General features: G+C 36.8%; 1 protein-coding gene across 2 annotated transcripts in view; it reads right to left on the minus strand.

Annotated features, from left to right (window-relative positions):
• The window catches only part of CIA30 (complex I intermediate-associated protein 30), a 95,319-nt gene that overhangs the window by 44,658 nt on the left and 31,260 nt on the right, over nt 1–19,401 (minus strand). For both annotated transcript variants that reach the window (XM_090398909.1, XM_090398910.1), the window contains exon 2: nt 1,506–1,850. In XM_090398909.1, the coding sequence (XP_090255035.1) occupies nt 1,506–1,841 (336 nt within the window). In that variant the 5' untranslated portion in view covers nt 1,842–1,850. The remainder of the gene's footprint in view (nt 1–1,505; nt 1,851–19,401) is intronic.

Consider the following 19,401-nt stretch of genomic DNA (forward strand, 5'->3'; position numbering starts at 1 on the left):
TTCTTTATTAGAACCTTAATATACGGGTGGGAGGTCTGAAAAGTTCTGATAAAAACCTAGAAAATTATTAAAGCAACTAATATGATCGCAGGAAAGAACATACTAGTAACAGTTATGAAGGTAACTTATGTTCTTATATTTTTATATCATAGTATGTTCTTTCTTGTGGTTATATCAGTTGTTTTAATATCATTTTTTTAGGTGTTTATCAGAACTTTCTGCCCCCCCCCTCCCGTGCTAGACCATGTGCTCGACATCATGTAAGTGCATTTCACACGTGCCATCATTGAATGTACCCGTTTCTGTTTTTGTTTTTTAATTTGAGAGTCATGCTAAAGATACTCCTGATACTTGGGCAAATATTTTTTGCTAATAAAAATATATGCATAAGTTAAATCCATTTTATGTTATTTATTAATTATCATGTCTTACATTCCTATATGTCAAATTAAATCTTATACACTCGTTTGAAGGAGGAGTCAACGGACACCATAGTGTGAGTAACAAACAGCCATGGCACCCACCTTTATAAGATATAGAACCTCCTTTCGCTGCAATGACTGCAGCAATCCAATAGGACATATTTCCCACAAGCACAGAATAGTGATCAATGGGAATTTTGGACCATTCTTCCTGTAGGCATGTAATGAAGTCCTGGACTGTTGTGAGGCAGACATTCCTTGACCTCACCAACACTCCAGTTCATCCCATGTTTAACAGGGATGAGATCATGACTCTGTGCAGAGGCCAGTAAGTGTGGTGATGTTCATATCCACAAACCACAGTTACAGCAGGAGCCTTCCATGTACAACTCTTTGCGCAACTGAAGATGATGCTGCATGTTGGCTTGGGCAATGTGAGGATTGCATATCATGGTCATTTCATGAAAATCTATGTTGTGAGCTCCAATTCTGCATTTTTTTTTGCAGATTCATGTTTCAGTTGATGCCCAGAACTCCATTCAATGTGTTGACCAATGAATGGTGGTTTTTACATATTATCCTTTGTAGCACCCTACAGTCATGTTTGGTGAGTGTGATGGATTGCCCACTGTTGGTAGCACCTGCAGCTGATTTCCTGTGCTTTCATCTCAGTATAGTATCCCTGTTTGTTGACCTGGGATGGGCCAATTTGTCAACAGTTTGCTGAACAGATAGGCCTGCAACATGGCATCCTATCAGAATGCTTCTTTCAAGTTCCATCTAGTTCCCTTCTTGCAGTCATTTCACCCAGATTCATTGCACCGAATTGGAAGCATCATATTCCTCCAATTTATACCAGCTACAAACATGTAACTCATTACATGACACAATACACCTAATCCATAGTGGTGTCCATTGACTTCTTTCCAAGTAGTGTATTTATGACTGTAGGTTTGAACCACCGTTGTCATTATTAAAACCATAGTTACTTATGTAGAAGTATATGTATGACATTTTGTGACAATCATATTATTAAAAGTATAAATTCAAAGATTTTTAATTTAAATAAAAACATCTCTCTACCTCAGAATCAAATGTCCAAATAATTTCGGCACTCCCAGGTTCATAGTATTTTGGATCAGACTGAAATTTTTCTGTCATTTCTTCTTTCCAAAGTTTAAGTTCACCTCTTAGCATTCCCATCCCTTGTTTTACATTTCGAAAAGGTGTTGTATCTTCCTTGTGGGAATGGTAATCCTTACGATATGGTTCCCATGTTTTATTACGACTCGGCATTTGGAAAGCAGGAGATTTATTTACTAATGTTGAAGTACCAAAGAAAATTCCTGGAGTCAGCTGACATCTGCAGGTGTGAGATTTCACATAAAACATTACTTTCCAAATACAGCCAGGTGTCATTTTATAACCCTAATAAAAATAAATAAATAAATAAAAAAACTGAGTGCAAATAAAACTGATTACTAACTAATAAAGTCAAATGACATCATAAATTGAGTCTGATTAAAACTATCATGCCATTTCATAGATTTAATCACAATTCATCAATCATACATATGATTCTTGCTAAAGCAAACTCATAGGAACCAAAAGCATAGTTTCAAGGGAGTTTACAATAGCGAACTTATTTTGCACAGCATGGTACCTTGAAGTTGAAATTTTCAGTAGTTTGTTATAGTAACGTTTGCTATAGTACAAATTATCTATGCATTTAATTATCAAGTTAGATTATAATTATTTAATCACAATTATCAGGTTTACACTGCTTCCAAAACACACTTGGGTGATAGGTATTTAGTTTACTGTTAGGTCCATATTATGAGTGAGACAGACTGCAAGATGAGAAATTATTGTAATATGGAGGGGCGTAATCTAGCTCGCCTCCTCGTGGTGCACTCTGGGTAACACTAATTGAGCTAGAGCGATTTGGCAGTCAGTCTAACACTTAGTTCTACTGGCTAAGGCATGCAGTCAAACAATACTGATTTTTCTAATTTTATTGATGATGCTGACAAAAATTTGGGATTTAGCCTTAAGATGTGTCAACTGAATATCAAGGGAATTAACAGAGCAAAATGTGACTATCTCTGCAAAATACTACAAGAAAATAACATTCACGTTGTGCTTCTTAAAGAAGCGCATGCTGAAAACGAAAATGACTTTAATAGAAGAGGAAAAATAACTGGTTACACTCTGATTGGTGCTACATACCACCGGAATTATGGCATTGTAACATAGAAAATGCTTCTGTCCTGACAACGAGATGTGATAACGATACCCATCTTGTGAGTGTGAAAATTCACAACATAACAATAGTCAATGTCTATAAACGTCCTTTAACATCATGGTCTATACCTACTTATCATGTGATACCTACTTATCAACATCCAACAGTATGGATTGGTGTAATAGCCATCATGAAGAATGGAAGTACCATGATAACAACAACTGTGGTACAACCCTCGTTGGGCAGAAATAAATAATATACACCTTGTATTTGATGCCAAGGATAGAAACACCTTTGGATCATCAGCATGGCAAACAGTCTAATCCGGACTTATGTTTTGTTTCAATAAACACAGAAGGGCAACCATTACCAGCAAGACAATATGTACTTTCTAACTTCCCACACAGTCAACATCGACCGGTGTTACTGGAAATTGGTATGACACTATCTATAGCAAGATCCTTTCCACGACCGCATTGGAATTTTAAAAAAGCAAATTGGAGAAATTTTGCAAATGAATTGGATAAATGTATTTGTTGGATACCTGCTAGAGTTGCAGAGTACAAGAGATTTCTAGGAGCAATCACATCAACTGCGAAAAAATATATCCCTAGAGGTTACAGAAAAGATTATATCCCTGGATGGAATGAAGAGAGTGAACATCTCTATAGAGAGTTCCTGAAATAGCAAATGAATTATTACATAGCCTGAACACATCTCGAAAAAAAAAAATGGATTGATATGGTTGAAAACTTGACTTCAAACGATCAAGTAGAAAAGCTTGGAATCTTCTCCAACAACTATCCACAACTAATCTACCTAAAAGAAAAAGCACAATTATCTCTCCTGAGAAAATAGCTAATCAAATCGTTAATATGTCAAGGGCACCTAGGGACTGTGAACATACCAAGAAAGTTAAGAAAGAACTTAGAGCTTTAAAAACAAATGCCCCTGCTTTCTCACAATATGTCTCAATCTTCACTATAGATGAAGTAAAAGCCGTCATAAAAGATATCAAAGCAGGCAAGGGCCCCAGGCTTCAACAGTGTCCATCTTGAATTTCTGATTAATAGCAGGTCAAATACTATAAAATGGCTCTGTGAATTCTTTTCTGATATATTATTGACTGGCCGACTACCTAGCCAGTTTAAGAAGTCAAAGTTGCTATTCTTAAACCTGGAAAACCACCCCAGGAGGCAAAAAGTTACAGACCTATTGCTTTATTGAGTTGCACCTATAAAATGTTAGAATGCCTTCTGTACAACAGATTGTCCATACCAATTATGCAACATGTCCCAATTGAACAAGCTGGTTTTAGAGAAAAACGTGGTTGCTGTGATCAAGCGCTCACTTTAACATCATACATAGAAGCTGGATTTCAGAAGAGAGAAAAAACATCAGCTGTCTTCTTGGAACTAACAGCAGCCTATGATACAGTATAATAGCGTTAAGGTCTTATATACAAATTTCTTAGCATTGTCCCATGTAAACGGACTGCACACTTAATTTTCTCCATGCTCACTGAACGTTTCTTTCAAGTTATATTAGGAAATAAAATGTCCCGACAACAAAAACTTAATAATGGTCTTCCACAAGGGTCAGTACTGGCACCCTTATTTATAACCTATGCACATATGACTTGCCTGCTACCATCTCAGGCAAGTTCTGTTATGCTGATGACACTGTAATTGCCATTCGACACAAAAACATGAGTCAGGCTGAAGAGGTACTTACAAAAGATCTGAAAACAATAGGTGAATATTATAAAAAATGGAGGCTACAGCTCAATCCAGACAAAACAGAAGTATCAAGCTTTCACCTTAATAATCATATGGCAGATGTCACTTTACATATCTTCTTTGAAGGATGTTTACTACGACACAATAAGTTTCCAAAGTACTTGGGCGTGACTCTGGACCGCACACTCTCTTACAAGCAACACCTAACAAACGTTTCTGCTAAGTTAAGAACCCGTGACAACATAATACAAAAACTAATAGGCATGACATGGGGAGCAACAGCTGATAATCTGCGGATTACAGCTGTTAGTCTAGTTTTCTCTGTTGCCGAATATTGCTCACCAGTGTGGCTAAATAGCACACGTTAAACTCGTTGATAACCAACTAAATAATACAATGAGACTGATTTCTGGCACAATTAAATCAACACCCACACACTGGTTTCCAGCTCTTAGCAACATTGTTCCACCGAATCTGCGCAGGACTAAGGCTCTCTTACAGAAGTATAAGAAAATCTTGGAGAACACAGTCCTACCAATACATTTAGATCTCCCAGACTTAAAGTGTACAACGACTGAGATCAAGACATCCATCCACTACTACAATTAGACCAACTACTACTACAATCTAACTTTGACCTGAAGCAAAAGTGGCAAGAACAGTGGGAGAGCCAGACAGACAGTTTACCCTATTTAAGAAGCATGCGGACATGCTTTTTAAATGGGGTAAACGACCATCCCTGCATTGTGATTCTGGAGCTCAAAGACAAACTGTGGACCATATTGTGACTCGGTGTTATCTCAGAGCATATTCAGGAGACAAATTGGACTTTTTAAGTGCTACACTCGAAGCTATGAACTATTTCACCAATATGAATGTAACCAATGGTGAGCTATAAGGGGCTCGCGCGAGCCCTTTGTTAAATTTTTCTCAAATTTGTGAGACCCTTGTTCTTCTAGTTTAATAATCTTGTAGAACTAGAATATACCACAGTGGAATGTATACATGTTACTATAATTGCTACTTTAAATTCATATGGATTTTCTGATAACTATATAAAAAATCATTTCATTACATTTTGTTCTAATGGAGCTAGTGTAATGTTAGAAAACAAATCAGGTGTTGCAATCAAACGTCTCACAACATTGTGATTTCGCATCGCGCTCATCGTTTACACTTACAATTAGAGATTCGATAAAAAAACATTAAAGAAATAAACCATTTTGAAATATTTATGGATAAATTATATGCTTTTTATCATCAATCACCAAAAAAAATCAACGAGAATTAAATACGATTGCAAAAGTATTGAAACCTTGGTATCGAAATTTTAAAGATCGGCTGGTTTGGACCACGATGGACAGCTTGCAGTTTATGAACGGCTCTTGTTTTGTAGAAAAATTACCTAGCTTTATACAAGCATTTTGCATTGAACAATAAATATAAGGGCTTTTTAAACTGACCTCTCAATATGGAATTTTTAAATGATCTAGCATTAATGATTGATATCCTACAGAAATTATCACATCTGTCAGAAGCTCTACAAAGTCACAATATAAGTATTATAAGGGGTAAGTTAGGCCTTTTTTTTTTTTTTTTGCTCGACGATGCAAGCCCTTTCTTAAAATTTTCATAGCTCACCACTGGATGTAACCTTTTAATTTTATTGGTTTTTAAAATGACTTAATTTTATATGTTTTTAAAGTGACAGTGTATTGTACTGCATTTTTTGTTATTCATGCCATACGAATAAATAAAAATAAATAACAATGTAATATTATTATTATGATTATTATTGTTGTTCCGGGCAACTCCAAGGAGTCGACAGACTCATCGAGGGAGGCCCTAACAGCATGTCAAGAACAACTATTCGTCTTTCACACAGTATCTATCATACCTTGCCTTGAACTCATTCACGGTCGTAGCACCCACAACAGACTCTGGAAGCTTATTCCACTCATTCACTACTCTCCAAGTAAAAAACCTAGCTCTAACACCCTTGTCAACCACGCTCTTGCCCAACTTTCATTCATGGCCCCTAGTCCTCCCACCACCAGTCATATTTTCAAAAATATCTTCTGGATCAATCTTATAGACAACCTTCAGTAATTTGAATGTCTCAATCATATCACCCCTCCTTTGCCTATCGACCAATTTCTGCAACCCACAAATCTTCAACCTATTTTCATAAGGTTCATTCCACAGACCTGCTATCATCTTGGTCACTCTTCTCTGGATCCTCTCCACTTCCTCCCCATCACGAAGAAACCCTGGTGCCCATAACTGGGCACAGTAGTCCAGATGGGGTCTTATCAAGGCTCGATACAGAGGAACAACAACTTGTTTGTCTCTGCATGTTAAAGTATTTTTCAGAAGCCAAGTGATTTGGTGAGCTGTTTTAGTCACTTTTGCAATGTGCCCCCTAAACTTCAATTCCCTATCCACCAACACTCCTGGAGTACAGTTCCACCAATGCGATATACTGCTGCTATTCTTTGCACCCCAAAGTGCATAACCTTACACTTTGGCCCATTAAATTGACATCCATTTTTCCTAGCCCAGTCCTCCAAACTATCCAAATCATCCTGTAAAATTTTGACATCCTGTGAACTCATAATTGCTCTACCCAACTTTGCATCATCAGCAAAAAAGTGAACACTTCCTCTCAAATCCTTTCCTATATCATTGATGAACAAATTGAAAAGCAGTGGTCCAAGAACAGAACCCTGTGGCACTCCACTAGTCACAAGACGTCTTTTTGACTCCACTCCTGAATAAACCACTCTCTGGTATCTCTCCTTCAACCACCCTCCTATCCATCTCACCAACCCTATATCTATCCCCATCTGCTCCAGTTTACTGATTAGGGTTCTATGTGGTATCCTATCAAAAGCCTTGGCAAGGTCCAGTAGTATTACTGTAAACCCATTACCCCTATCCAGTTCAGCCGTCACTGTATTATAAAACGTGAGCAAGTTACTGAGGCATGATCTACCCTTCACAAAACCATGTTGTCCCCCATACAATATCCCATTTTCATCTATCCAATCCTGTATTCTTTTCTTGACTAATTTCTCTAACACCTTGACAATGATTCCTGATATGCTAATCGGTTGGTAATTTACAACAGCAGTCTTGGAACCACCTTTATGCAGTGGAACTATTTTCCCCTCTTTCCACCCCCTCGGGACTAACCCAGATTGTCAGTACCCTTGACCATCTGGGTTAGTCCCGAGGGGGTGCTTTAGCTGCTTCTCGTATAGCTTTAGCTGATGGTATACCAACACACATGAGTTGGTATACCATCCAATCCCACAGATGTATTGACATTGAGGTTATGCAATAGACTACTCACCTCCACTTCATTCACCACAATTCCTGTATAATCTACTGGTACATTCGTTTCTGCAATGTCACCACCTGGATGATATATTCTTGTAAAGTGCTCACTCAATAACTCAACTATATAAACTGATTCAGTTACCTCCCTACCATCGGCATTCTTTAAAATCATTCTGCCATGTACATTTTTCCTTTTACTTGCTACATATCTAAAAAACTTTAGGATTCTCTTTAGCCTGCATGGCCAATGTTCTTTCGTAATCCTTTTTTGCTTTTCTTACCACACTCATTACCCTTCTGGCTTGCGCTTTATACCGTTCGTGTGCCTGCCGGTCACCTTTCTCCTTAAATTCCCTCCATAGTTGTTTCTTTTTTTGCAGCTCAAGCTTAATGGTGTTATTCATCCATTTAACCCCTAGTTGATTTATTATTCGGACTCTAGGTATACAGTCAGCCATTGCTTCATGCAAACACTTCTTAACTACCTCCCATGCACTATCGATTTCTAGTAATTTTCTACACACATTCACTCCTTTATTATCATCTAACCACACTCCGACCGCACTCCGCAAAGCATACATTTCGCAGCTAGTACACTGAATCATTTCTTTTATACTACCGTTCTTTGATAAAAGGTGGCAAACCATCATTACTGGCAGCCATTTTCCTTCGTACTGAAGCCATACTTACTTGCAACGTATTTTATCAAATTATAACACACCAAAAACACACAAAAAGATGCACTAAGAGACGGAAGGCAAACAAAACTATGCAATATTAAATAAATTTATCAACGATAACTGAAAATAATACTTATCTTATCCAGAGCTTTCACAAACACTACACACTACGAATCCCTCTCCATATGGAATTGTAGTCAGGTCATTAGTGGAAGTCCAACTCAATAAATAATATGTTGGTTGGTCAAATAATAACTATAAGCTTATTTAAATTAATGGGATATTAAATCCCACATTGTTTTAAAACCGAATAAGAAACTCAACTTCGGCGAAACTCGTTTATATGCCGAAATGAAGCCTGTTAGCTCTTTATATTTAAGTAACTATAAGCTTATTATCTCCACATTCATGACACGTTCCAGCAACATGTTCCATTTATTCACCGTTTTCAAAATACAAAGCAATTTCTCACACTCTTCCTCACCATACCTTTACACAATGTTCAGGAATGATCTCTTGTTTTTCATCTGTATTAATCTTGTAAAATTCCCTTTGCCAAACTAAGCATCACTAAGCTCTGCATGTGCATTGGCAGAAAAGGGATGAAATGGCTTCTGTCTAACAAACAGCGTCCAAAAAGCCCGATATTCTTTTTTTTTTTTGTTCTAAACATTACTTTTCTTCTGCTCGATTTCCAACAATTTATAAATCCCAAATCTATCCAGACTTAGAATATTTCTCTCACATGTGGATTAGTGCCCCAAAAACTTTCCTCAGAATGCTAGACCATATCCAGAAGAGAGCTATTTGTTTAATGGATGATTCCTCTACTGTCTCTTCCCAAATGCTTTCCCACTGATGCTATGTTTCCATATTATATAATATTAACAAAAGATACCTGTAGCATAATGATAAACTAGGAATAAAGAAAAAAAAAAAAAAAAACGATAAACACAATAATAAACTAATGAAATAGCACAAATATTTTGTACTGAAATTGACAGTACATCATCACTGCATGGAATAACAAGCAATTCAAACAAACAGGAATACAAGTAAACACTACAACTGGTTTACTATTGAAATGATTGCCACATGCTACACCTTGATTTACATAGCACTCAAATTGCACAGTGAAAAAAATGCTATAATTTTTGCTTTACATCGTACATTTTCAGTTTGGCACGATTTAAGAATAACAACAACAAAAAATTGTGTTATATCATTAAAACTCTATGCAGGTGCCCTATACCCACTGTCATGGGTTTTTGTACCCATTAGTAGAATACAGCTATCTACTGAGTGTGTCACATGCAAGTTGTTATTCCACTGTTGCAGTACAATGATTTAGCAATCTTCTTTTTGTTCTAAACATTAGTATTCCTAGACATGTGTGTACAATTTTTAGATGTAATAATTAAGCTACAATAATAGGTGTATCTATACAATGTGGATTTAAATTATATATTATTATTATAAGCATATAACTGGTCCACTAGCTAACATGAGTACTGCTCTATTATTTATTAACGTAAAGTTTGAAATTTTTTTTCACTTGGTTATATCATTCAGGCCTCCATGGAGTCAAAAGACTCATCGTGGAAGGTCCTTTCTAAGAAACACAAAGTGTATCATACCACTCCTTAAACTCATTGACCGTTCTCACTCTCACCACTCCATCAGGCAATACATTCCATGGTTCAACCACCCTCCATGCAAAGAAATCACTCCTCACCTTCTTGCAAACAGTTTCCTTTCGTAACTTCCAGGGATGGCCTCTTGTCATCACCCCTTCCTGCTGTTCAACCAAGCGAAAGAACTCCCCAGTGTCAACCCTGTAACCACCTCTCAACAGTTTACAAGTCTCAATCATATCACCTCTCCTTCTTCTATCCACCAAACTCTGCAGTCCACATTCCCTCAGCTGATCCTCATAACTATCACTGTACAGTCCTGAAACCATCTTTGTTATCCACCTTTGTACCCTTTCCACAGTTAATTTATCCTCTTCAAATCCTGTGGACCAAATCTGAGAACAATAGTCCAAATGTGGTCTGATCAGGGTCTTATACAACGAAATGATAACTGTTTTATCTCTGCAGGTCAGCGTCCTTCTCATTATTGCAGCAATCCTCTATGTTACCTTCATCACCTTTGCAATATCTCCCCCAAATTTCAGGTTTCTATCAATCATCAATCCCAGATCTCTTGTTTCCCCTGCTTCCTCCAGTATAACTCCTCCCATAGAGTATGCAGTGTCCCATTGATGTTTCCCAAACCTCAAGAATTATAAATTAAAGATGCCAAGAAATTACATTTTTGGTTTAATCCTTTATCCAAGTGTAAGAATAAAAATTTGTGCATGAAGTAATATCGTGACAGGGCTATTTGTATATAGAGGCTAATGACTTCATATTAATTGCCTTAGTATACCATAATGCAATGTGTATATCCTTATAGGCATGTATAATGCTATGCATTAAAGGAAGGAGCACATCAGTGGGAGCAAAACTCAGAAGTAATACAAAGGTTATAGTAATGCATAAGTCAGTCATATTTCCATATACAAGTAGTCAAAAGGTGTCACATCTTATTACTAAATTACTCCAAATTAGAGAAAGATGTTTACAAGTTTTTTCACTTGGTTATATTATACATTAAAGATGCCAAGAAATTATATTCTTGGTTTAATCCTGATGAGACCTCAATAAAGGTTGAAACTGGTCTGGGCAGTGGCTCTTCCCATAATGCATAGCATTATACATGTCCATAAGGATATGTGCATTGCATTATGGGATAATAAGGCAATTAGGTACCCGTAACATAACCGTAAAAATTAACTTAACGCGAAACCACAGTAATTGACTTTAATGAAATAAAAGGTACAAATATTTTGTACTGAAATTAACAGTACATCATCAGTATAAAATAAACAGTTAAAAGGAATGGAATACAAAGTACAAAACAGTTGGTGGATTACCAATTAAAATTGTGGTCACATGCTAAAAAATTAATATTAATAAAATATTATTAAATAATTCTTAAAAACTATTTCTTTGATGGTTACATAAGATAAGAATCTCCCAAACTTTTGGGAGAGAGAGAGAGAGAGAGAGAGACAATCATTTCGATTCAAATTTGGCTAACGTAAAAGGGCTTCACAACTTTCTTTGAAAAGGCATTCATATTCAAACTTTCATCTATGGAGAAGACAAGCTTTATCCCACTGTAATAAGTTTAGTTTAATCCTTTATCCAAGTGTGAGCAAACAAAGTTTGCACCTGAAAGTATCTTCAGGACTGGGGTAAGGTAGTGCAACACCAAAGGATTAAACTAAACTTATTATAGTCTAACCAAGTGAAAAATAAACTCTCAACATCTTTCTCTGAATCCGGAGTAATTTAATAATAAGGTTGCACACCCCTTTAGCAACTCCTATAGGTTAGGATGACCTCTCATTGCTTCTGCCTTTGTATCTCCATTACTGGGCCTGGCTCCCACTGACGAGACCTCAATAAAGGTCGAAACCAGTATGGGTAGTGGCCCTTGCCTTAATGCATAGCATTACACATATCCGCAAGGAGATGTGCATTGCATTTTGGGAGATACTGAGATAGGAGTGATAGTATCTTGCTCCACCTTTGCAACGAGTTGCAAAGGTGGAGTGATAGTATCTTGCTCCACCTTTGCAACGAGTTGCAAAGGTGGAGCACTACCTTACCCCAGTCCTGAAGATACTTTCAGGCACAAACTTTGTTTGCTCACACTTGGATAAAGGATTAAACTAAACTTATTATAGTCTAACCAAGTGAAAAATAAACTCTTTATCCCACTGGATATTGTTTTTAGTGTCAATACTATGTTGTGCCAGACCAGAGTTTTGTGGTTTCATGTATTCGATATAATACTGATGTTCCATTCTTTTTTGCACAGAAAGTTAAGAAATAATATAAAAAAATTAATAGAATTTAATGGTTACAACCCTAATCAAATTCAGCAAATAATTGACTCCTAGGTTCCAACACTTCAGGATTCTTCAACAGACTGCAGGGTTCCAATTCCTTATATTTCAGGCATCTCAGAACCTACTAGCAGCATTATGAAGAAGTATCATCTCATTCCCACATATTTTCCTATCAACAAAATTTCTCACTCGTTGCCATATATAAAAGACAAACTGGCACCTCTAACATTAGCTGGCATTTACCAGATACCGTGTAAATGTAATTTAATATACTTTGGACAAACAGGCCATTCTATAGAAAAAAGAACAAAGGAACATCAGTATTATATCGAATACATGAAACCTCAATAGTCTGGTCTGGCACAACATAATATCGACACTAAACACAATATCCAGTGGGATAAAGTTTGTCTTCTCCACAGATGCAAGTTTAAATATGAACGCCTTTTCAAAGAAAGTTGCGAAGCCCTTTTACATTGGCCAAATTTGAATCAAAATGATTGTCTCTCTGTCCCTCCCAAAAGTTTGGGAGATTCTCATCTTATATAACCACCAAAGAAATAGTTTTTAAGAATTATTTAATAATATTTTATTAATATTAATTTTCTAGCACGCAGCAACAATTTTAATTGGTAATTCACGACTGTTCTGTACTTTGTATTCCATTCCTTTAAACAGTTTGTTCTACACTGATGATGTACTGTTAATTTCAGTACGAAATATTTGTACCTTTATTTCATTAAAGTCAATCACTGTGGTTATCTTGTTAAGTTAATTTTTAAGGCAATTAATGTTAAGTCATTAGCCTCTGTTATTTCATGTGGAAAATTTTATTTGCTTACACTTGGATAAAGGATTAAATCAAGAATATAATTTCTTGGCATCTTTAATTTATAATGTAACCATGTGAAAAAACTTGTAAACATCTTTCTCTAATTTGGAGTAATTTAGTAATAAGATGTGACACCTTTTGACTACTTGTATATGGAATTATGACTTCTGCATTACTTCAACCTTGGTATCACTTCTGAGTCTGCTCCACTGATGAGACATCAATAAAGGTTAAAACTGGTGTGGGTAATGGTCCTTCCCATATACATGTCTGTAAGGATATGTGTGTTGCATTATGGGATACTAAGACAATTAATGTGAAGTCATTAGCCCTCTATTTAGAAGTAGCCCAGTCGTGATGTTACTTTATGTGTAAATTTTATCATTTGCTTACACTTGGATAAAGGACTTAACCAAGAATATAATTTCTTGGCATCTTTAATTTATTAACATAAAGTGTTTGAAAATAATATAAGGAGACAATTCTTCAAACATTGCTACACAGAATATACTGAACTGTATCTTTAATTTTTTTGTTTTATTTTATGGCATGTTTTACTATCCTTACATTTCTGTTTATCTATATTACACAAAAATAAAGTGTTAAGTTTATTTTAAAAAAATATGTAAAGATTTAGTTGAGTGTTACAGTCTATCCGCTCATTCTCTTCTATTTCTGTACTAATTTTATTATTTCATGTTATTTGAATGAAGTGGCATTTTAAAATTTCAGGCTACTAATGATAAACTGAAAATTTCCCCCTTGATTGTGTTTTCTACATACCTTTAAATATATATTCAATTTTATTATGGTAGATTACAATCCTAGTTTTTCAGCCAAATATATTTAGCATTTTTACCCCCCTCTAACTATGCATATATTATTATTCTTATTATTCAGGCCTCCATGGAGTCAAAAGACTCATCATGGGAGGTCCTTTCCTAAGAAACACAAAGTCTATCACACCACTCATTGACCATTCTTGCTCTCACCACTCTATCAGGCAATGCATTCCACAGTTCAACCACCCTCCATGCAAAGAAACCACTCCTCACCCTCTTGCAAACTGTTTCCTTTCGTAACTTCCAGGGATGGCCTCTTGTCATCACTCCTTCCTGCTGTTCAACCAAGCGAAAGAACTCCCCAGTGGCAACCCTGTAACCACCTCTCGACAGTTTAAAAGTCTCAATCATATCACCTCTCCTTCTTCTATCCACCAAACTCTGCAGTCCACATTCCCTCAGCTGATTCTAATAACTAACATGGTACAGTCCTGAAACCATCTTTGTTATCCGCCTTTGTACCCTTTCCAAAGTTAATTTATCCCCTTCAAATCCTGGGGACCAAATCTGAGAACAATAGTCTAAGTGTGGTCTGATCAGAGACTTATACAACGGAATGATAACCCTTTTATCTCTGCAGGTCAGTGTCCTTCTCATTATTGCAGCAATCCTCTGTGTTACCTTCACCACCTTTGTAATATGTCCCCTAAATTTCAGGTTTCTATCAATCATCAACCTCAGATCTCTTGTCTCCCCTACTTCCTCCAGTATAACTCCTCCCATAGAGTATGCAACGGCCCATCTATGTTTCCCAAACCTCAAGATCATCTTACATTTTGCTGCATTAAACCGATAGCAACATTCATTTGCCCATCTATCTAACTTATTCAAATCCTCTTGCAGGGCTACCACATCTGCACTATTACTAATAATCCTTCCCAGCTTCGCATCATCTGCAAACAACTGAATATCCCCTTGCAATCCACTGACAATATCATTGATATAAAGGTTAAACAATATAGGTCCCAGTACTGAGCCCTGTGGGATCCCACTTGTAACCCTCTGCCTCCTTGAAACTGTCCCACCATACACAACTCTCTGATACCTATCGGAATCTGGTTGACCAATCTGACATCCAGACTCATGTGCTGCAACTTAAATAGCAGCTTATCATGTGGCACCCTCTCAAATGCTTTCACTAAATCTAAGAAAATGGCAGTATATGCCTTTCCCTCATCTAATGCTCTTGTAACTTTATTATAAAAGGCTAGCATATTGCTAAAACAAGAGCACCCCTTCACAAATCCATGTTGACTTTCACGGATAACACCACCATCATCTGCCCAATGCTATATACAGTCCTTCACTACTTTCTCTAAGATCTTAACAACTACTGATGATGCACAAACTGGCCTATAATTAGACACTTCCAGTCTACTACCACCCTTATGCAATGGCACTATCTTACCTTCCTTCCACGGGCACCTTTCCTGAAGCCAGACTTTCATTGAAAAGCCAGGTCAAAGGCACTGTCAGTTCCCTAGTACATTCTCTCAAAACTCATGGTGAAATACCATCCAGAGTACTCAGTATTTGAAACACACTCTCCTCCTGTACCTCTAAACCTCAAACCTGCCCTATCCCTCTACTATTAAAACTGACTCCTCCAGGATGAAACACTCCAATGAAGTGTTCATTGAACAATTCCACTATGTCCTCTGCATCAGTCACTCTATTCCCATTTTCATCCTGCAATATTGGCCACATAGCTAAAAAATTCCCTATGATTTTCTTTGGATCTTAGGACCATAATATATCATTTACAAACAAATTAAAGAACACTGGATTAGAGATAGATGTTAAAATTTTTCCACTTGGTTATACTATTAATTAAAGCTCCCAAGAAATTATATTCTTAGTTTAATCCTATGTCCGAGTGTAAGTAAACCAAGTTTGCTTACATGAAATAACTTCATGACTGGGCAACTCATATAGAGGCTAATGACTTCACATCACTTGCCTTAGTATCCCTTAATGCAAGCACATATACTTATGGACATGTATAATGCTATGCATTATGGGAAGAACTTCTCAACATTTATCTCTAATCCAGAGTATTTTAGTAATAAGGTGTGACACCTTTTTTTGCTACTTGTATATGATAATATGACTTCTGGATTACTTCAACCTTGGTATCACTTCTGGTCTGGTTTCCACTGATGAGACCTCAGTAACGGTCAAAATCGGTCTGGGTCAGTGATCCTTCCCATAATGCATAGCATTATCCATGTCTGTAAGGATATGTGCTTTGCTTTATGGGGTACTAAGGCAAGTGCTGTGAAGTAATTGGCTTCTATATATGAGTTTGTCTAGTCATAAAGTTACTTAACGCAAACTTTGTTTGCTTTTACTTTTATTTCAACTTCACATCACAGAGATTCAAAATCTGTTCATGCACTATTAGCTTCTACACTTGGACAAAGGATTAAATCATAATTTGTTTACATAATTTCTAAGATGTATCTTTAATTTAAAGTTAAACAGCAGGCATCCAAAAACAGAACCCTGGGCCACGTCACTTGTTACCCTCCTTTTTTTAGACACTGCTCCATCATACTGCTGGTATCATTATATATTTATTATTATTATTATAGAAATCATCTTTGTTATCTGCCTCTGTACTCTTTCCACAGTTAATTTATCCCCTACAAATCCGGGGGACCAAATTTGAAAACAATAGTCTAATATTCTGTTCTGATCAGAATCTTATACAATGGAACGATAACTTACCTCAGCAGGTAAGTTATCTCTTATCTCCCCCTGCTTCCTCCAGTATAGCTCCTCCAATCGAGTATGCAGCCTCCCATCATCCCAAACTACAAGACCTTACATTTTGCTGCATTAAACCGACAACCCCCCCCCCATTCATTTACCCATCTGTCTAGCTTATTCAAATCCTCTTGCAGGGCCACCACATCTGCAAACAACTGAATATCCCCCCCCCCCCTGCAATCCATTGACAATGTCACTGATATAAAGGTTAAACAATACAGGTCCCAGTACTGAACCCTGTGGGACCACACTTGTAACCTTCTGCCTCCTTGATACTACCCCACCTCTCTAATACCTGTCAGACAGCTAATCCTGAATCCAGTTGACTAACCCGACATCTAAATATGTGCTGCAACCAGCTTATTATGTGGCACCCTGTTAAATGCCTTTGCAAAATTAAAAAAATGGCAGTATATGCCTTTCCCTCATCAACTTCTCTTGTCCGTCACTTTATTATAAAAGGCAATCATATTACTAAAGCAAGAGCAGCTCTTAACAAATGCATGTTGACTCTCACAAATAACATTACCCTCATCTGCCCAATGCTGTATATGGTCCCTCACTAATTTCGCCAAGATCTTAACAACTACTGATGAAACACAAATCGGCCTATAATTAGACACATCCAGTTGCAACCACCCTTATGCAAAGGCCCTATCTTACCTTCCTTCCATTCCTGTAGCCAGACTTTCACTGAAAAGCAAGGTCAACGGAGTTGTCAGTTCTTTAGCACATTCTCTGAACATATTCTAATATTACTTTTCTACTTGTGTTATCTTTAAAGAAAGTTTCTTGAATACATTTTTCTAAAGCAACGTTAAATAGGATGAGCAAAAGGGTATCTGCTTGAATCAATCCTGTCTTAATAGCAAAAGATTTAGATCTATTCCATTAGCCAATACCATGCTTCTGCTATCAGTGGTGCAAATTTTTGTTAAAAAATATCTTATGAAGTATTCCAAGTTCATTTAATACTCCCCAAAGGCCTTCTCTACCCCTACTACCCATTTGAATGCCTTCATAGAAACATTCTACATCTTCATCTGGATAATCAGAAGTAGGTGCATATATTTGGACAATAAAAATATTAAAAGGTTGAGCTGCAATTTTTAATGCAATTATTCTATTACTTATGGGCCAAAATCCAAGTAAGGATTGGACAATCTTATTTTTTAGTACAAATTTTTAGTACCTACCCCTACTACCCATACCTTACATCCCTTTGGGGTTAAAAGTTGTAAGGTATGGGTAGTAGGGTTGTACCTCTGCCTGCTCAGCAGTCGCATCAAAATATTTGGTGGCTAGGTGGAATTGGTCACCACTGCTCTCCCAGGCTCCAAGTAGCTGGTAGAATGCATCAAGCTGCCACACCGTGGGACCGTGCCTCGACTGCCATGCAAAACTAAGTGAGGATATCAGCATTTCATGCTATAGTGAAGGAGAGTGTCTCTTCCTTGTTGCACTTGAAGACAGGAATGGCAGAGTTAACAGATGACCAAAATTTAATTTGACAATGGTAACAAAGGCATGACAGCAAACTATATGACATAGTCTGGGCACACTCCAAGACAAAACAGAGATGTGGCCAGTCACTCTGTGGAAGAGACAGGAACCTCACCACGTAGCCTTCCATAGTAAACCATGACAGAGAGAACCCAGTGGTGTAGCTAGAAAGAGGGGGAGGGACAGAGAGGGTGGGCCTTCCTCGGCAACACTTTGGGGGGGGGGGGATTTCACGTTAGACACAATTTTATTTCTCAACGATTCTTTTATATGTTAAATTAGTAATTTTTATTACTTAATTAATAATTAGTTTTTAACAACTATACTTACAACTAAAATAAATAAAATATAAATATAACAAAACCGTTACATTTCCCTATCATACTATAATTCAAATTCTTAAAAATAAAACAATAAAATGCATGGTAAGGCGATTGCTTTATTGGTTATTGCTTATACCATGGCGGCTCGTCTCAGAAGCAGCCACCACACAGTCAGTACACATTTGTGAAAACGCATTTTTTTTTCCCCCTTCTAATTTTGCGTATAACTAAGGCCATCGACGGGATTTTAGGGTCCCGGTAATAATATTTCTGCGGTTCCCTATTATATTACGGTTTTTGCTTAACCCTTTTGATGCATGTATAAAAATTAACAAGTATGATTCCGTTTTAACCCTAAAAAATGCCTGATTCATCATTAGTTTTTTTTAATCTGTTACACATTTATATCATTTGGGTCGCTATCAAAACCGTTGAAAACATATTTATTGTATTCTTTATCTATGGTTAGTCTAGAGCAGGTGTGGGCAACCCTTGGCATGCGTGCCAAACCGACTTTTTTACAGCATGCAACCCAGGGCTCACCTTAAAAAATAATTAAATAAATAAATACATTTCAAACATCTTTGCTGACTTGTATGTTTTAACTTAATATAATACAATTTTATTAAGTACAGTGATACCAAATAAAAATGCAATAAAGAAGCAAACCCTACCAACTGTTTTAGTAATAAGTAATAAGAAAATAAGAAAGAAAGATCCTATTTACAAGCCATCTA

The sequence above is a fragment of the Typopeltis vanoorti genome, chromosome 10 (genome assembly GCF_054136105.1).
Source record: "Typopeltis vanoorti isolate ZY-2024b chromosome 10, IOZ_Tvanoo_1.0, whole genome shotgun sequence".
Lineage (NCBI taxonomy): Eukaryota > Metazoa > Arthropoda > Arachnida > Uropygi > Thelyphonidae > Typopeltis > Typopeltis vanoorti.